We start from the raw sequence: 20,345 nt of genomic DNA, 5'->3' as shown, positions 1-20,345 counted from the left end.
GTTTGTGGAAATCGGTTCAGTCATGTCCGAGAAAAGTGTGCAGAGAGAGAGAGAAATCTTTGAAAAGGTGCACACACAGATATTTTCCTATCTCGTCGAGCTGAATCGAATGGTATATAACACTAGGAGTCTCCGGAGCTCCGATCAACAGTCGATTTCTCTAGCAATTCTACTACCTTTTTTCAAAGAAAGATAGAACAATAAAAAAAACTCATTCATATGAGCACATTGCGACATTTTTGCATTTTTCTATAGAAATGTACTAAAATTGCTAGAAAAGCAAAATTTCGAGCGGAGCCCCATAGTGTTGTATAATATTTCACTACCCATAGTGTTATATAATATTCCACCCAGCTCGACGAGATGAATAATGGTTCAAGTTCAAGGATCAAAAGGTTGTCACTTCTGGTTGCGAAGATATAACGGTATAAGTGTCGTAAACGCATTGTCTTTTATCGCTAAATATTCTTAAAAATGGTTATAATTGTTGGTACCAGAGATGTAAAGGTATAAGTGATGTAACCGACAAAACGCGTTGTTTTTTGGCCGCTCAATTTTCTCAGAGAAGGCAGAGCCGATATCTACAAATCTAGGTTCATTTGAAAACTAGTATTTTGGATGAAGTTTGAAAATCAAATGACCGAATTCGAAAAAATCAAAATTTGAAAATTAAATGGCTAATTCCGGGTCTGAAAATATAATAGTATGTGCGGCGAATAACCAGAAAAGGTTAAAGTCGCTAATAGAATGAAACAAACAATATAATAGTATAAGTGACGTAACCGACCAATCGAACATTTTTCATCGGTTGAATTTTCTCGAAGATGGTTCAATAAATTTCGATAATCATAGGCTTATTTGAAAGCTAAAAAATGCCAATCAAATTTGGAAGGGTTATGGCGAACATTTCGGGTTCGAGAGATGTAATGTTATATGTGACGTAACCGACAAATCGACAGTGTCTGAAACAAAACTTCGACTCGTTTGAAAGCTACTATTACGTTTTTTGATAAGCTCTTAATACTAATGGCCGAGGATAGAATTTTACAAATGCTTTAATGAGACTATTTAAATGGCAAAAGGAAGGCATTATTACATCACTAGGTTGATTAAGAAGAGATTATCACACCACTAGGTGAATAAAGAAGATTGCATCGGTTCCCTCAAACACGAATCAATTTTTCCACTTGTATTACACTGCTGATCAGTCATATTTAAAGAAAATGCATAGAACTTATTAAACAGGTCAGAAATTTAACGACAGGGTTTTTGTAAAATTTTTTATATCCGGAAGTTTGTAGGAAGCATATCAGTTTTGTTCATATTCTCGTTATCCAGTTATGTCCCCGACATTATCCACCCGTCTTTTTCTAAAAGGATATGCATTAGATGCCGCGTCTGCTTAGCGGATTATGTTGATCCACGAGGTGGCATTAGCAGTCCAACACAATCTGCTAATGCACTGATGAGCAGAATGCGAAACGTGGAACAATTAAATTTTTTTAATATCAAAAAATCTTACAATTACATGAAACCTCACGATTTTTTTTGTTGAATTCGACTGGAAAATGTTGAGATTTCCGAAATCGAAAAACTTTTTTAAAACCAAATGTCTTAGAATTGCATAAAAAATCGAGATTTAGCGTCATCTCGAATTTTTTTTCTTTTAAATCGACTTTCTGGGACTTGACAATTTGAGATTTCCAAATCGGAAAGCTAACAAGCAATAATATTCAACCATTGACCATAGTGTATTTCGATATGAGAAGAAAATAGTAAATACCTGAACACTTTCACATTTTTGTGCCATTAGATCTACTATATTTATTTTATTTAACGTTACTGATCCTTCACAAAAGTCACTAAATTTTTACAGAAGCATAACTAACGTTATAAAACTGATACACGTATTTCGGCATAGTCGGGGTTTGATAAACCGTACATCGAACAGTCTATTACAGTGCTTAGGGTGGCGAAATGGTATCGCGTATGCACGGAATGCATAAGAACGCAAGTTCGAGTCCTGCCTCTTAGCGTATCTTTTTCCAAAAAATCATCTTTTCTGTGCGTTCCTCATTCATTTGGCTTCTCCAATATATTTTGCTGTGTTTATCCTTTTTGTGATTCAAAATTTCAATGAATAATATTGAAAACTCAAATTTGTATTTTCTCGAATGATTCACTTTTTTTAAATTTCTCTAGAAGTTTGGCAAGAATTTATTAAATACCACTTTTATCCTAGAAAATTCTTGTCATCTCTGAATTGTGGATCAATAGCAAAACAAGCTATTTTACAAAATTGAATCACTAGTTTGCGATTTGAATGCAAAAATAATACCAAAATTAACAATGATGGTAAAATTAACTTTTACTATGATGTTAGTTTGGTATCAGATTTTATTCGGGATCGAGCCAATTTTCAGATACATTAATTCGAGTAAAATTGATAGACTTGTCGATATCACATAATGTTGGTAGAATCACGACAAATTGAAATTCATCATCGCAAAATAAAATAAAAATCCAATTTCCAGCAACACAAATGCGCTCTCAACTGATCAGGAAAAGCTGACAGCTTTACACCGACGTGGAAAAGCAAACGCAACTGGAAATTACGATATTATCGCAGAGTTGTCAGACCTATTAAAAAGCAAAAGCCGGACCTCTCCGGCCAGAAACAAAAAACTCACCCATCTGCAAACAAATATATTAATTTAATGGTATCGTAAAGTGCTGACTCCGGCAATTGCAGCCCCACACAACGGCACGTGCTCCCCGAGTTATGGCCCCGGGGGGCCTTCATTTTCTCTCACACATATTACGGTACGATGCGTGCGAGGGAAAATTCTTACATTTTCTCGACTGGAACGTTTTCTTTTACCGCCCTACGCTTTGCAACTATTATGTATATATGTTGCACATATTTCACGGTCGCATCGATCCACAGCAGCAAAAGCTACTCAGGTAATAAGCATCATCAGCATCTATTTCGCTCTCGTTTAACGACACGCAAGATGCGGATTATGCTTTGCTTTTGGGAACAGTACACAGAAGACACCCGCCGCCCAACACGCCCGCACTCCGGTCTACCACCGGACGATGCTTTGGGACCGCACAACTGACTAGCCTAGGTGTAGTCTGCTGGTGGTATGATGAATTTGCAGCAGTTTTTCTTTTGCTTGTTTTTTTTTCATTCTTCTATCACCATCGATGAGCAATCAAAAATGAAAATAACAAATGTCGATGCACCGTGGAGATTGTTTGAAAAAGGCATACGTAAACGATGCATCGGGTACATGACGATTTGCGATTGACAACTTTCTATAATGGCTCTATTTTACGTAATATCACCGTGAAAGAAAAGCAATCGGTAGGTTTGATATGGAAGTTTTGTTATCTTATAACCGATTTCCGTTCACATCGTGATTATTTTTTTCATTCGAAGACTGTAGAGCGCATTGCAGTTCTATTCTAAAATATTGATGGCACGACTTCTAGTTTTTATTACATGCAAGGTCTGAAAGGTAACTTAACAATAGAAGTCAGAAAAAAATAACACAAAGGAATATGATTGGACTTGTTCATTGCTTTTTTCCCTTAGCAATATTTTTCTTTTATTATACTTTCTACTGAAAAGTTACCTCTGTGTCGAGAACTTATTAACATCGACATAATCTTATAAGCAAAAGTCGGAATGGCAAAAAAAGAAAAAAAGTATGGAAATAGTGGCTTTAATTATCAGTTTTATAACGCTTCTTTTGGAAGGCAATATTTATACTGAAAGAAGATTTGACGGTAATTAGATGTAATATTTATTTAAATAGCACTCGCCGAAGAATAATTAATTAGGTTTAATTCCAAACTACACCACAAATACCATATGGAAAATCGGAATATTTTTAAAAAAACCTGGGAGCTGTCGTAGGAAATATTTGCAGTACACCATAAATATTGCAATGTGTCACTTTTTTCTTTTGTGTAATTGTGTAATCAATGTCTCCCTTGCAGCTTTCAGACGAGCCCAAGCATTTCGTTAGCTTCGAGAAAACTATGCGGATACAAAAGAAAGCGTTTTATCGGTTGCGTTCCTGATTCGGTTTAATCTCCGGAGCCGGAAATATCTATCATGATCCATTTATGCTTGATCTGTTTGCCAAAGTTTCCAAACGAGCCTACACAGAAAAAAATTATGAATTTTACAGGTGACAGAATTCTACAAACGATACAATTCACAACTACTTAATTTTTCAAATGAGGCAATATTCCACTCGCACAGAATTTTACACACTCTGAATGTGGCTACCGCTGTATTGTATGAACTATGTATCAATTATTCAATGAACAGATATGAGCTCTGTGGTTCAGTCGAGTAACCGATGTGCTTGTAATCTAATCATTCTTGGTTCAAGTCGCGCTGCTGCTAACGATCTTTTGTTTCTTATTTCGTTCGAGTTCAACCCATGTAATTTTCAAATCACACAATTTTACATTAATGTGCATCTTATAAGATGTAAAATCACAAGATTTTTTCGAACTGTGTAAAGATTATCTAAATTGATTAAACAGTTGTCGAGGAATTTTAACCGATACAGAGTAATATGTTTTGTCGGTTAGAACGATTATACGGCTATTGTATTGAAACAGAAAGTGACCACCATAAGTCATTTGAACGTGATCTGTAACCATATCGTAGTCTGCCAAAAGAGACCAAGTTTGTCAAAACCGGTAGAGTTACCGAGTTCGAGAAAATTACGCGGATAGTAAAAGTGCAGTTTGTTGGTTACGTAACTTTTACGATAAAATATATTCGGAACCAAAGGTATTCACCATTAGCTTTCGAAACTTGATTATTAGTAATTTTCAAATGAGCCCAAGTTGGTTCAAATCGCGTGAGCAATCTGAGAAATTGTGCGAATAAAAAAAAGTGTGGGTTTTTGGTTATGTCACTTTTACGATTATATCTCTAAACTCTAAATTATCTGCTACTATAAGTCATTTTAATTTGTTAAATAAGCCAATAGTAACTTTCGAAATAGCCTGACACTGTCGAAGTTAGCTCCGATATTTTCACGAAAATCGATCGTTTAAAAGAAAGTGCGATTTGTCGGTTAAGTCACTTATGAAATTATATCTCAGGAAATGGAAGCCAAGAACCTTCCAAACTTGATCATCGAAATCGGTATAGCCACTTTAGATAAAGATTGACGAGTAGGAAAGGGTTTTTTTTTGCGGTTATGTCACTCATACGATTATATCTCCGGAATCGATAGTCTTCGCCATGTGCCTTCCGAATTGATGATGGTTCCACCTCATACCCCTACAAAGATGTAAGCTGGACGAGTTATCTAAGTGATAATTAATATTATTACATACTTTCGCCAGTAATAAAAAAAATCGAATTTGATCGATGGCTTGAAAAAGGCATTCAAATGTCGTCTCCGAGAAAATAGAGCGTGTAGAAAAAAAAGCGATTCGTCATTTGTGTCGCTCCGGAGCCATCATTTGAACTAGATCAAAGATTCAATACTAGCTTTCAAACGAGCTTGAGATTGTTGAAATCGGTTCAGTACACATATTTTACGACCCCTTCGAGCTGAATCGAACGGTATATAGCACTCCGGGGCTCCGATTCAAAATAGAATTCTGCGTTTTGGAAAAATATTCTGAGACCCTGCAAAGTCCTGATTGATTTCCCAGTCTATTAAGCCCTACGAATAGAGAAAATGGATTTGCGTGTCCATTTGAGAGATGATTGGACATATTTGATCAATTCATTACTTAGTGGATTAGACATGTTTTTATTCGAATTTAAGACTTTATTGCTGTAATTTCTCTTTTAAGTAGCCAATTTTAGAATGCCTTGAATGAAGTCAAGCGTATTCTGGGAAGAACGTTGCACACCAAATCAATCAAGTGATAGACGGATTGTGCCAAGTTTAGGCGATATGGCGGGTTGGGCAGTTACCGAGCATTTCGAGATATTACAGAAAAAAATCAGCGTAATTCTGAAAACTCAAATGGTTTACTATCTGGTGTAAAAGCAACTTGACCAAATTGGAACAGAATAATGCTTGGCTGATCTGAATATATGTTAAGGTAGGTAAGGTAGAGATTACAATTTCTTTTCAAAGAAAGCTACAAGCAATTATAATATTTATTATATTCCATTGGGATTGTTTATGTGAGATATTCATCATACGTTAAGCCTGAATATTTTGTTTAGTCAGACCGTGTCAATGGTTCAGGAAAAGCTACAACTCTGAGTACGATCAGATGAATAGTTTTGATCCAATACATAGGAAACTAAAAATCGGACATTTTTGCTGTGAAACCTTTCTCCCAAGCACTATCGAAAAGCTCGGTTACTATAATCCTTTATGAATATTGATACAAACTTAGCGAAGTACTTTGCAAAATTAAAAAAAAAAGAGCAACAAATTCGAAATCACTGTAACTAATTAGCAACTAATTATCCACTGGATTTCGAATTATATTTAAGCTTATTTCGGAGGGGTGCTCGTTAACTTCACATGAACTTAGCGAAGTACCTGAAAAAAATGAGCAACAAATTCAAAACTAATACCTAATTAGCAACAAATAATTCACCTATTCGCGTTATCATCGGTATTAAGTGCTTCGCTAAGTTCATGTTCATATTGAATTTCATAGGGATCTGACTTCCGGTTCCAGAATTATGGGATAATATGTGCAAGATGAGCTAAAGTGCACTCGAATTTCTTAGAGACTGCTAATCCGATTTTCAAATGAAAGGTTTTACAACTCCATATAATCCTATCGAATTTCATCCGGATATGATTTCCGGTTCTGGAATTACGAACTCATTAGTTTAAAAATTTCATTTTTAGGAACGTGTTTTAATGCATGACATGGAAAAATCAAGTGAAATATCAGGTGTACAACTTTGCTTCCGCCGTTTTCCGATAGGTGTCTGTACCGGCTGAGGCTGGTCAAAATACACGGATGATAATGCCTTTAAAGTGAGTGTGTACAGTGCCTAACGAATTGTCATCGCCGTTTCAGTGACAGTTGTTCTTGTTTTCGTATTATTCACGCTCGAAAATGTCTGTTTATGTACCTAATTCTCGCCACTTGCGAGAAATTTTACTTTTCTGTTACAATTCGAAATAAAATGCAGCTGAAGCGCATCGAATGCTCTCAGAAATTTACGGTGATGCTGCTCTGAGTTAAAGAACGTTTCGGGAGTGGTGGCAACGTTTTAAAAATGGTGATTTTGATGTCGAAGACAAACATGGTGGTGGAAGAGAAAAAAAAATCAAATATGAAAAACTAGAAGCATTGCTTGATGAAGATTCATGCCAAACCCAAGAAGAGCTTGCCGAAGCGATGGAAGTGAGTGAGCAAGCTATTTCAAAACGTCTTAAGGCCCTGGGCATGATTCAGAAAAAAGGAAACTGAATGCCGTACGAGTTGAAACCGGGGGACATCGAGCGCCGTCTATTTGTATGTGAGCAACTGCTTCAAAGACAAAATCGTAAGGGGTTTTTACATCGAATCGTAACTGGTGATGAAAAGTGAGTCTTTTTCGAGTCGGGATCCGAAAATTGCCGAAAAGATGGGAGAAAGTTGTCGCTAGAGACAGACAATACTTTCAATAATACAACTGTAAGTACTTTTTCACAATAAAGCTTTTAATTTTGGAAAAAACGGCGGAAGCAAAGTTGTACACCTGATACATTCAAATAGCAGGAATGGTTTTGGGTGAACCGGATCATCGTTTCTGGTTCCGGAAGAACTGGAAAAGTGCTCGTGTGCCCCAAACCGGAAATCACTCAAATTTCTCAGAAACGGCTTCACCAATCTTCACATTCTCAGATTCAAATGAAAAGTTTTATGTTTCCATAAGTTAATGTAGAATTAATTACCCAGATCCGACTTCTGGTTCCGGAAATACAGGGTAGTGTTCTGTACGAAATTGCTAGTGATAATGCAACAGACGTAAAAATTCTTCTAAATTTGGTTCAGAACTGTTTCATTTTTTCCAATTATGCTAGTTACTGATCAAACAAACCGATTTCAGCTATGTCAGGCTTCTAGTTCCAGGTTCAGGAAGTACCGAAAATAGTGGATGAAAAAGATCAACGTCTATAAAAATAGACTGCTTATGACTTTTGTTTGGATCTTACTTCCGGTACCGGAAACACCGGGGTTAGATTTGTTTAAAATTTTAAACCGTCATGTAGAGCGAAAATACAAAACAAAAACGAAACTGTTCAAAATAGAAAATGTTATGACTTTTTTGTTCTTTATGCAATATTAAAAAAAAAGTTAGTTAAAAAAATTCCTTAGTAATATTATTGTAGATCGATACTTAGTGGACTGTAAGCTTTATTGAGAACGGGAAAATTCTTTCTATTGGTCTCCTAAAAAAACACGCGTCTGTTTCTCTAGACAATGCAATTACAAGTGCGTCATTTATTTTGATAGAAAATATAGAAGCGAAAAATACATGTGTATGTGTTTCTGTTTTTCACCCGCAGTAGGGATGTGCAATCCATCGAACATTCTCCCCGGCGTTGAAATAATAATTTCAAACCTTCTTCTGGTCGAGGGGCAGCAAGCATACTTCCGTTACAGCGCGCTTAAACTCTCCTCCATTAGCTATTCTCACAGTAACAACGCGCGTCACGCTGTCATTTCCAGGATGCACAGCGACGATCCTTCCAAGAGGCCATTGAAACGGTGGTGCATTCTGGTCCACGAGTAGTACCAATGAACCCACATTTATCTCGTTCGTCTTATGCCATTTCGATCGATTCTGGAGCTCTGGCAGATACTCCGCAGTCCACCGTTTCCAGAAGTGCTGCAACATTGTCTGCACCAGCTGCCATCTCGAAAGAGTGTTTTCCTTTAGATGCAAGTAAGATGGTTCAGCTACTGCTTGCATCTCACGGCCGACTAAGAAGTGAGCAGGTGTTATAGCTGTATAGTCGCTGGGGTCGTCTGAGGACGGTGCTAAAGGCCGAGAATTTAACACAGCTTCAATTTGAGTCAACGTAGTGTACAGTTCCTCGTATGTCAGCCTTCGATCACTGATAATCCGTTTGAGATGATATTTAACCTGCTTTACTCCAGCTTCCCAAATACCTCCGAAGTGCGGGCTGCGCGGTGGTATGAAAGACCAATCGATGCCTTTGTTAGTACAATATGACGTTATCTTTCGGGTAGCAGACTGGTTCTGAAACAAAAGCCACAACTCATGTAGCTCAGTTTTAGCTCCTACAAAGTTGGTAGCATTATCGGAGTAGATTGATCTCGGACATCCGCGTCTACTGATGAAACGTCTCAGAGCAGCAAGGAATGCATCCGTCGTTAAATCGGAAACAAGTTCCAAATGTATGGCACGAGTCTGCATACATACAAACAAGCTCACGTAGGCTTTCGTATACTGAGGTTTACGGGTGGTAGAGAGTGACTTCACCCAGAACGGTCCAGCATAATCTACGCCGGTGTTAGCGAACACAGGCGCCGGTCGTATACGATATGACGGCAAATCACCCATCAATTGTGTTGTCTTCAAGGGATTCGCCTTAAAACATGTTATGCAATTCCGAATCACCTTACGAATTGTGGTTTTCACGTTTAATGGCCAGTAGCGTTGTCTTATTATTGCTAGCAAACCTTTCTGACCGATGTGTAGATTCTCTAAGTGCATGTGTCGAACAAGTGATTCAGTGATCGGATGTCTGGCTGGTAACAACATCTGGTGGCGACTATCGTACGGCACAAACGCTCGCTTGATTCGTCCTCCAACTCGCAGAATTCCATCTTGCGGATCAAGGAAGGCTTTCAATCCGTTGAGACGATGTTTCGTATTGACACCATCTGTCAATGCTAATATTTCTTGCTGGAATGTTTCGCGTTGTACCAGTCGTACTATTAACAATAGGGCCTTCTGCATTTCTTCAGCAGTAAGTAAACCCTTCAAAACTGTCTTCCTCTTGGATATAATATACATTGTAAAGCGTACTAGGTAGGCGACACTGCGTACGATCTTATTAAAACTGCTTACCTTGTCAAAAATCGACATTCGTTTAGAAGAATCGGTTATCGTCAGCATTATCCCAGCTCGCAATTCTGGTAATTGATCATCAGTAATTTCGGTGCTCTCGATTGTTACGGTATTTGAACAATTGAATGATAGCGGACCCATCCACCACATCTTTGAGTCGACTAAAAGCTTTGGCTGTTCTCCCCGAGATAACAAATCAGCGGGATTCGAATGAGAAGGAATGTAATTCCAGATACAATTCGAAGTTAATCGTTGAATTTCGCTTACTCGATTTGAAACGTAAGTGTGTAGCATGTGTGGAGATTTTTTAATCCAAGCAAGTACTATTTTTGAGTCACTCCAGAGATGTACCAACTCGAAATCTAATTCACTAGCATCTAAGAGCTTATCGATCAGTCTGGCGAGCAGCAGAGCAGCAAGTAGTTCTGCACGAGGGGTTGTGATGGCCTTCATTTTTGTTCCTTTCCTTGGTAGTATGCGTGACTTACTACAAATTAATTTCATTTGGACAGAACCGTTTGTCTGAATCGTGCGTACGTAAAGGCACGCTCCATATGCCAAATCGGAGGCATCCGCGAACCCGTGCAATTCCAACCTTGTAACATCTTTGCAAGAGACCCATCTTGGCAATTTCATCTCATTCAGGATAGTCATTTCGTTTCGAAAGTTTCGCCACTTTTTGCCTATGGTAAGAGGAACTGGATCGTCCCAATCAATCTGCAGCTCACCTACTTCCCGTAAAATCAGCTTCGCGGTTGTAATTACTGGACCAAAAAGGCCCAGCGGGTCAAATATTTTAGCCAGCTGGCTTAATAGCTTCCTACGGGTAACATCGTTTGAATTGTCATAATCTGGAACGGTAACAGAAAACCAATCTTCCATTGGATTCCACGTCATGCCCAAAGTTTTTACTATTATTTTCGGATTGTCGTCAGCGACTTCGAAATCATTTCCTCGAAGTTCTTCAGGAACATCTCGAACAATTTCTGGATGGTTAGCGCACCACTTGTGAGCACTGAAGCAGCCCTTTGCCAGAAGGTCCTTCACATCACGTTGAAGTTGACATGCCTTTGATAATGTATCAGCTCCTGTCAGAATATCGTCCATGTACGTTCCCTTATCGATTACCATGGCGGCTTCCGAGAACTCGTCCTTGTGATCAATTGAAACTTGCTTCAGCGCCATTGTTGCTTGAAACGGCGATGAGCCCAAACCATATGTAACTGTTTGCAGCTCTCGAATCGTTAACGGATCGTTCTCGTTGTATCTCCAAAAGATGCGTTGATACTTCGTGTCCTGTGGGTGGATTCTTACTTGCCGAAACATCTTCGGAATATCCAGTGTGAAAACGTATTGAAATCCTCGAAAACGTAGTAGAATTGCGAACAGGTCGTTTTGTATGGTTGGTCCAGTCATTAGAATGTCGTTAATCGAAACGCCTGTTGAAGTCCTTGCAGATCCATCAAATACGACTCTTAATTTCGTTGTCGTACTGGATGGCCTAAGCACGCAATGATGTGGCAAATAATAGACTGATCCCGGATACTCGTCAATCGGCTCGTGTATTTCTCGCATGTGCCCAAGTTGCTCGTATTCTCGAATGAATTGTGAGTACTGCTCCTTCAACTCCGGTTGTCTATATAGCTTCCGCTCCAGATTCAGAAAGCGTTTCAGTGCCATCTCGCGCGAGTCTCCTAATTCATCTTTGCGTTCGTTGAATGGATGCTGTACAACGTACCTCCCCTCCTCAGTTCGGTAGTGTGTTTGCTGAAAATGCCTTAAACACATATCGTCATTCGCCTTAGGCATGATACGGATTTCGTCGCAAGCTTCCACCTTGTAGAAACTTCTCAGTAACTCAACAAGCGATTCGTCATCAGACACCTGACAAAAGGTGCGGGCAATTATCGGCGCGTTGAGTTCGATTACTCCTCCGGCAACCCAGCCAAATTTCGTGTTCCTCAATGTCGGAAGATTCGCACCGAGTTCGAGTACACCATCTTCTAATAATTTCCAAAAGTATTCGGCCCCGATAAGCATATCGACACGTCCTCGTTTGTTGAATTTTGGGTCAGCTAGAACATTTTTGCTTGAAAGGGGCCATTCCGATATTTCAAACGATTTCACCGGTAAATCGCCAGTAATCCGAGGAGTTACCAACACATCTAAATCGATACTAAAGTCTCCGTGACAAGACTTTATTTTGGTTCGCAGCATACGGTAAATGCGGGTCATTTTACCATTTAGACCACTAACTGTAACGTCTGAGGGCATTAGGTTCAGCGAGAGAAGGTTTGCGAATCGTTCCGTAATGAAATTCATCTGGGAAGCGGAATCTAACAGCACACGACACAGATAAGGAGTGTTACCAAAACCGTGAACTAATATCACGGCAGTCGAAAGAAGAATTTGTTTCTTGGAATTTACGTCTGTTGAACACAAGGTAGTCGCCGATTCCATTTGCGATCTGTTTGTGGGATTCGAATCAAGCTGTACAATCGGCTCTGCGGAAATTTCTGGTGGTTTCGTCGAGGTGTTATTCGCAACCTTGTTCGGAATGTCTACCGCATGAAGCGAGGTGTGATGTTTCTTGCCACACTCTCGACAAGAACGCGACGAAGAACATGAGCTGGTACGGTGGCCTCTTCCTAAGCAATTGAAGCAGGCACCGCATTTTTTAAGCACTTCATATTTTTCACTTACACTTTTGTTTTTAAAGGCTTCGCATTTCCAAAGTTCGTGGTTTGCCTTACACAATTGACACTTACGTTCATCTTTCAGTTCACTTGTTATAAGCGTATGACTTCTTGTCATCGTTTTTTGTTTTACACTCTCCGACGACGGCTTCACATTCGTTTCGAGCTTTTCATAAATTCGACACTGCTCTTGTAAAAACTCCAGTATCGCTTCATATGTTGAAAGTACATTTTTCTTTTGACGGGCTTCCCATGCTACTCGTAGCTTTTTGTCCATTTTTCCTGCTATGAGATTTACCAGCATCTGCTCACCGAGTCCCTTTGCTGGCAAGTCCTGGTGCTTCAAGGCTTCCACATTCTTTATGCAAGTATCAAGCATTTTTCTCATGTTGATAGCGTTTTCCAGATTAATCTTTGGCAAATTGAGCAGGTTTTCGACGTGCTTGTCAACGACGACGCGTTTGTCTTCGTATCTTTGAGTGAGCATCAACCATGCTGCGTCGTAGTCATTGTTATTGACTAAATCTTCATCGATAATGCCAGCTGCTTGTCCGACAAGACTATTTCGCAGGTGGAACAGTTTGAGTGCTGGTTCCTCTTGTTCATGACGATTCATTACAGTGGTAAACATTGCTTTAAAAGAGTACCATTTTTCGTAAGACCCGTCAAAGGTCGGTAATGGGACTTGCAGCGGTTGTACATAGGGCTGAACTGGAATCGCAGGTTGCAGGTGAGCAGGATTGGAGGGCCCCATCGCGGGCGGAACAGTAGCGACTTCTGTTTTCAATGTCGCATCCATCAGCATGCCCAGCCACACAGCAACATCATTATGCAGTGACTCGAATTCAACGTAGCTCTCAGTTTCTTCGTTTATGCGTTCTTCAGAAAGCGGCAGTTCGTAAATTTGATTCTGGATGCTATTACAGTCATTGTAACAGTTATCCACAGTTTTCTGCTGAACTTGGAGGTAATGAATGTTTCTAATGTTTGGATTCGGATCACTTGCACTGCTCTTCAAGGCATTTTTCACTCGATTCAACTTTCCGAAAACTGCCGCTCTCTGATTGACCAGTCCTTGCAATCTATCTTCCATCTTTTTTACTTCTTCTCTTTTCCTTTTCAACACTTTCTGCTCGCCAGCAGGAGTTGGCAAGATCTGTACGGGTGTTCTAGGTGTCTTTTGCGACTTAGAACTCGGTGACGACATTTTTTTTTGCACACTACATCACTTTCTTTTTGTCCGCCATTTGCCGAAATTTAGTCACGTAACCTTTTCCGAACAATTCAAGAGTTTGCTTAATTTTGCATCAGATTATCGCAATTTCGCGTTTCGGAACGCGGATGCGTCGGGCAGATAAGAGTAAAAATACTCTTTCACTTTTTTGTAATGACCACCACAGTGAACTGGTAGCGCGTCATTAACATTCGCTCGGCAACAGCACGAACCAATGCTCAGTTCGTATAATTTCACACGGAATCGCGAAACTTTTCACGAGAATCGCGTCGATTTCTCTGGTTTTCCCGGATCCGGCTCGAAGGACCTTTGTAGATCGATACTTAGTGGACTGTAAGCTTTATTGAGAACGGGAAAATTCTTTCTATTGGTCTCCTAAAAAAACACGCGTCTGTTTCTCTAGACAATGCAATTACAAGTGCGTCATTTATTTTGATAGAAAATATAGAAGCGAAAAATACATGTGTATGTGTTTCTGTTTTTCACCCGCAGTAGGGATGTGCAATCCATCGAACAATTATTGAAAACATGAGTTATATGAGATAACGATATCGTTAGTTTGATATCGTTAAAAAAACCGAAAAAAGTTTTGCATATATCTTTTCAACTCATATTTTCGATTGTTTAACGTTTGGCATTGATAAGAAGTCATTTTATTTGGATATTTGGGAATAAATACATTGAGGTCTTTTTTACGCGGGGGATCATGCGACACAAAAAAATCGAGTAACTTTGGACATCCTCATAAAAACCGCGTAGGTTCGGAAATCCGCGTAACAAACCGTAAAACTGTAGGAAATATTTTGTTGCTACCAAATGTCTTCCAAAAGAATGAAACTCGACAAAAATTTGTTTTTGAAATATCTACTTTAGGATTTCAGGAAAATTTTGTAATTTCCAAAATCGATTTTTTGTGTCAAATGTCTTAGGAATGCAACAATTCTCCAACCCTGGTGTAATCTCATAAAATGTTTTTTTTTAAATCGAAAATTTTCATAGTTTCAGAGAGTTGACTTAAAAATATCTCGGGAGATCACCAGATGTCGACACTTCGTGCATTTCTAATACAAAAAAAAGAAAACCGCAAAATATAGAAAATTATCTTAAAAACCCTTTTTTAATCCCCCTTGTGGTGTAATGATGCCTTTCTCATATTACTTATGTTTTCAAAAACATCACTAGAAGACTGTCAATTTTTTTTTTAAATTTGAATAAAATCAAAAACTTTCTTTGGTAAAAACTACCACTACCACCTTTTCGATTTGTAAACAGCTATGTCAAGTTATAATAGATTTAAATGTGGTAACCCTGCTCGCTATACATAGTAGACACACTGTTTGCTAGACGAGTAAGTTTTCTTCTTCTTCCGTACTAGCACGTATCGATGCGAACCGTTTTTGCATAATAAGTATGACAGTTTTAAAATTTTTATACTCATCACTCTATAATTTCGGAACCGGAAGTCGGATCTGGATAAAATTGCACAGTGTCTTTTAAGACACTGAGAGCTTTTTTTTTAATCATGATTTATGAAATTTAACCGTCGCTGAGAAATCGAAGTGAGTTCCGGTTTTGGAGCTTTTCTTCACTATTACCGGTGCGTTTGGAAGCAGAAACCGGGCACTAGTAGTCACAAAGTAGATTTATATATCTACCAACTAACAAGCTCTGCCAACTAGATGAATTTACCAGAAAATTTTATGGAAATGTGCACCTCGTTTCACCATGGCTTGTGAAAAATACACGTGAAATTAAATTTTCATTACTAATCGCACTGTAATTCCGGAACCGGAAATCAGATCTGGATCATCCTCTCGGGGGCTTTTTAAACAATTTCAAGACCTTTCATTTGCATCTTAGTTTGTAAAAATCGGTAAAGAAATTTTTTTCATTTTTTTTGGTACATATCATCCCGTAATTCCGGAACCGAAAGTCGAATCGAGATAAAATTTAAAAGCGATCATCTAGCTCTTGGAAAATCGTGTGACATTATTTGTCACAAACAGACATACATACATACATACACACAGAGACATTTGCTCAGTTCGTCGAGCTGAGTCGAATGGTATATGACATATCGGTTCAAAAGTCGGTTTTCACAGTAATTTTATAGCCTTTCTATATGAGAAAGGCAAAACCGCGTAATTTCGGAAAATTTAGAGTAGTAGTAATTTAGAGAAAATTCGTAAACGGTTTCCTTCCCGAGCATCAGACACACATACATTTTTTCAGCAGAATTCCGCAAATGTTTGATCCTCCCACATTGCTTAACTTTCTCAGCACCTTCAATACATTGAACTTTGAATCGAAGAGCTTCGAACTGCAGTACATCACCTTTCGCTAGACCGATTGGCAAAAAAAAAATGCTAACCAAACCTTGCAGTCAATCAAACAAAACCAAACCGCAAATGTGTACAATCGAACAATTTGCCAACATCTTTCGTTGCGGATCGGAAGTCACTAAAAAAATGGGAACTCGGGACGAGCGGGGGTGGTTGAAAACGCTATCGGAAAATTGCATGTGTACAAACGCAGGTCCACAGCCCCAAGTGAAATGGAAAAAGGGAAAAGAAAATCGCGCGTCGATCGCGTCGAAAATGAAAAATGTGAAAATATGTTGTGTTGTGCTGCTTGGGTGTAGCAGAGGAGAGGATTAGCTTAGACATATAGTCAGCCCACCGACAACATAACGACGGCTTGGGCGAATGGCTGCTATGCCAAGATTAAACAGAGCATTCAGTGTACTTTAAAAGGAGATGCATATCAATTGTTGAAGCCAGTATCAGTACGGATTGCGATTGATTAGCAGTGTGGAGTGCAGTGCAAATAAGTTGGACCATCGGAGCGGCCATTTGGCGAAATTGGAACGGACTACTCCTGTTGGAAACGAAACGTGCTTTTGTGTTGTGGGTGCGTGAAACGAACCTTTTTTCTGTGAATTAGAAATCGTTACGAGTGAATTTCGTTATCAGTATCAGATCAACTAGTGCCACTAACAGATAACAAAACAAACAACAACAAAAAAAGAATCATGGGGAAAATGTCGACAAGAAGCACCGCGTTGAAGTATCTATTGTTTGCCTCATTCATTACCTCCACACTGTGCGCCTCGGCCGCTGGATTGCGCGGCCAGACCCGTGTGGCCCACAGCAACAAGAACGAGAACAGCTGGTTCACTGGTGAGCTGAGTGTGCTGCAGAAGGTCTACGATGACTGCCAGGATAAGCAAGACTTCACCGGTTGCCTGAAGGGTAAAGCTCTGACAGCCATTTCGCGCGCTATCGACATGGTGAGTGTTTGCGCAGTTACGTACGTACGTACGTACGAACGGAACGTCAGCTTTGCTAGGACCAAAGTCATAAGTGAAAATTACAACGGGTTTTCAATTCAATCCTCAGGAATCGGTTCAACTAGTCGATGGAATTTCGCTGGTTAAGCAGGAAGTCGCTGAAAAGGAGAGCATCCCACTGCTGGGAGATGCCCGTGCACTGAGCGGACTTGGCGAGGTGGATCGTTCTATCCTGGACAAACTGAACAAATTCTTCCAGACGCACTCGCTGCGCATTGACATGCAGAAGCAGGATGGTGTCGCCCGTGGAAACAAAAACAACAAACATCACCGCTATCTGATTGCTGCCTTTTTGACCGCCATGGGAATCGCTGGTCCAATCGGTCTCAAGGTTCTGGCGGCGGTAGCCGGTAAGGCTTTGGTCATTTCCAAGGTAGCCCTGACCATTGCCGGTATCATCGCTCTGAAGAAGATCTTCGCACATGACCATCACGAGGAAACCAGTTTCCAGGTGCACGCTGGACATGACAACAGGTAAGAGCTTAGCTTGGCGTTTCAAGACAAGAATGAACTAACGATTATCGTATCTACAGACGAACTGCCTACGTTGTTCGCAACCCAGCCAAGATGGCCGCGAGCGTTGATCCTTACCGGTACTACTACGAGCAGCAACAGCAACAACCGCAAGCACAGTACGGTGCCGTCTAAAAACCCATCGGCCAAAGCCGCTACAGCCAGTCATCGGTTCTATCCGTCCCAGAGGAAATGATTAGCGAACAAGTCCCCTGTACATTAATATTTATTTTTAATTTATTGCAAGCGTTAAATTATGGGTAGTTGTACTTTTAAATACACAGCGCTAAGCCTGAAGCAGAGGCCACACCGACATTTTCCCTATACGCAGCATTTTTCTGATTGAAAGAATGTGCGGTTTGTTGAAATATTGGCGAACGAACCACTTCGATACAGCAAGAAAACCAAAAAATAGACCAAATTTAGAACTTCCTCAAATTCCAGTAGGATCGAATTAACTAGTAGCAGTAGCAACAACAACAAGAACGGAAACGTTAGTCCGCGTGTAATTTTATAGCAATGATTAACACGTTATCAAGTTGGTATTTGGTAAGCAGTTTGCAGTGTGAACGATACACAGGTGCGAAAAATAAACATATCGACAAATAAAAAAAAACGATAAAGCACAGTATCACACCCGAGGTATATGTTAGTTTATAGATCGAAAAGAAACCTTCGTCAAAAGTAATTGATGATGAACTTTATGATGGTGGAATGTTGGAATCAGTTGAATAAATAAATTACATAACCGTTGTTGAGTCGGTTACAGGTTTTTTTCGTTTTAGAGTAATGTTCACACAAATATGCCGTCTTTATTAGACAATATAAATTGCATGGAAATCGTTGGAAAGTGATAAGCTGGTGTACAACTTATCAAGAAAACCAAATCGTTATGAAATAGAAAATTTCTTCATTCTATAACAATTCAAATGTTCTAGTATGTTCGTTACAAACAATCTATTACAGTTTTACACATAAACTGCTAATGCATTGATGAGTCGAAGACGAAACGTAAAGAAAGTGAAATAGTCATACGCACTAAGCCCCAAAAACCGGTACCCATGTGGCACCAAAAAACCTCGGAATGGCGTAATCTGTCGACAACCAAAAAGTCGTCACTTGCTTTCGATCGGCACGTCAGTAAAAACGTTTCACTTCGGTGCAAAACTAGTGTTTTGCAATTAGCATTAACTTTACGTTTGCTTAGAGATTTACATTGAATCGCGAAGTGGCATTAGCAGCTTAACATAAACTGCTAATGCGCGGATGAGTCGAATACGGAACGTAAAAAAAAGTACTACTGTTTAGTATTCTTAATGAACCTTCACCATTAAGAAACGTTGGGAAAACAGTCGCGAAAAATAATGCAATTTTTAAAGAATATGAGAGGAAAGTCCTAAACCACCACAGTAAGGCCCCACGAAAAAACATGCACAGTATTTTTTGAGATTTTCGATGCTGAGATCACGTTCGGAAAACCCTTGTCTACAATTCTAGACCATTCGGGGCATTTAAACAGTAGAATTTTTGTATATCTGAAAATGGGTCCTTAGTTGTCAACCAGTTTCTTCTACACTTGATTTTAAAAAAATTGGTAAATTGAGTAGGTTTAGGGAAGAAATATATGCATTGGCATTATGTTTATTGAAAAACAATGTGAAGAATGATAATTATATGGTTATAAAAACGTTATTACGGGACGAGTATAGCGTGATCGGTTAGACCAGGGGTTCAAAAAGTGGTCGATATAGACCCCTTGGGGTCGATATCCTTTATGCGGGGGTCGACGTAAACGAAAATTGACTATGGGGGTCGATCAGGTCTAGAAATCAACCCCCTATTGTTTGATATAAGTTGTTTTTTTGAAATATTCATGCAAAAAAAGTTGTGTTTATTTGACCATCCGCAGAAATTGGTATTTTTCATCAATATTAAAAAAGCAAGAAATTGAATTTTCAAAGGAATTTATCAATGGCGTCTCGTGACAAAATTGACTAGTTGTGCACTTCTTATGTGGTATGTTAGCAGATGTAACAGTTCGTTGTAGGTGAAAACTAAAGATTAACGATATACTTTTGGATGGGATTTTTTATTAAACAAACAAATCTCAGTTTATTAAACAAACAATTTTTTATTAAACAAACAAATCTCAGTAATTCTTTCTCTTCTTGAATCTGTGCAGTAACTCATGTGCACGGAAAATACACTAACACAGCGACAACAGATACTTGAAATTTTATGTCGGATGTATATGAGATGCGTGTAAATACACGCAATTCCTGTACGATCCAACCTGCTTTCATCGAATAAATAAAGATTCCAAAAAAAAATGATTGAATTTGGATGGGGTTGGGAACGCAGCTCATTCCTTCAATTCGACCGGTTGTGCAGTGCACTAGGTGCACATGAGGACGAGACGCCAGTGGAATTTGTTAAGGGTCTAACACTTTTGAAAAGTAATTAATTATTTTCTTTATATTTTCTTATAGTAAACCATTTCAA

General features: G+C 39.1%; 2 protein-coding genes across 9 annotated transcripts in view; one reads left to right on the top strand and one right to left on the bottom strand.

Moving 5' to 3' along the window:
• Positions 1–20,345, bottom strand: part of LOC131435995 (serine/threonine-protein kinase NLK) — a 281,004-nt gene that overhangs the window by 180,059 nt on the left and 80,600 nt on the right. The window lies entirely within an intron of this gene.
• Positions 16,068–18,640, top strand: LOC131435996 (uncharacterized). Its single transcript, XM_058604351.1, has 3 exons — positions 16,068–17,270; positions 17,380–17,804; positions 17,864–18,640. Exons 1-3 carry the CDS (start codon positions 17,013–17,015, stop codon positions 17,976–17,978), a joined length of 798 nt encoding a protein of 265 aa, XP_058460334.1. The 5' UTR covers positions 16,068–17,012; the 3' UTR covers positions 17,979–18,640.

Source organism: Malaya genurostris, chromosome 3 (genome assembly GCF_030247185.1).
Source record: "Malaya genurostris strain Urasoe2022 chromosome 3, Malgen_1.1, whole genome shotgun sequence".
Classification (NCBI taxonomy): domain Eukaryota; kingdom Metazoa; phylum Arthropoda; class Insecta; order Diptera; family Culicidae; genus Malaya; species Malaya genurostris.
This window is presented reverse-complemented; position numbering and strand designations above follow the sequence as displayed.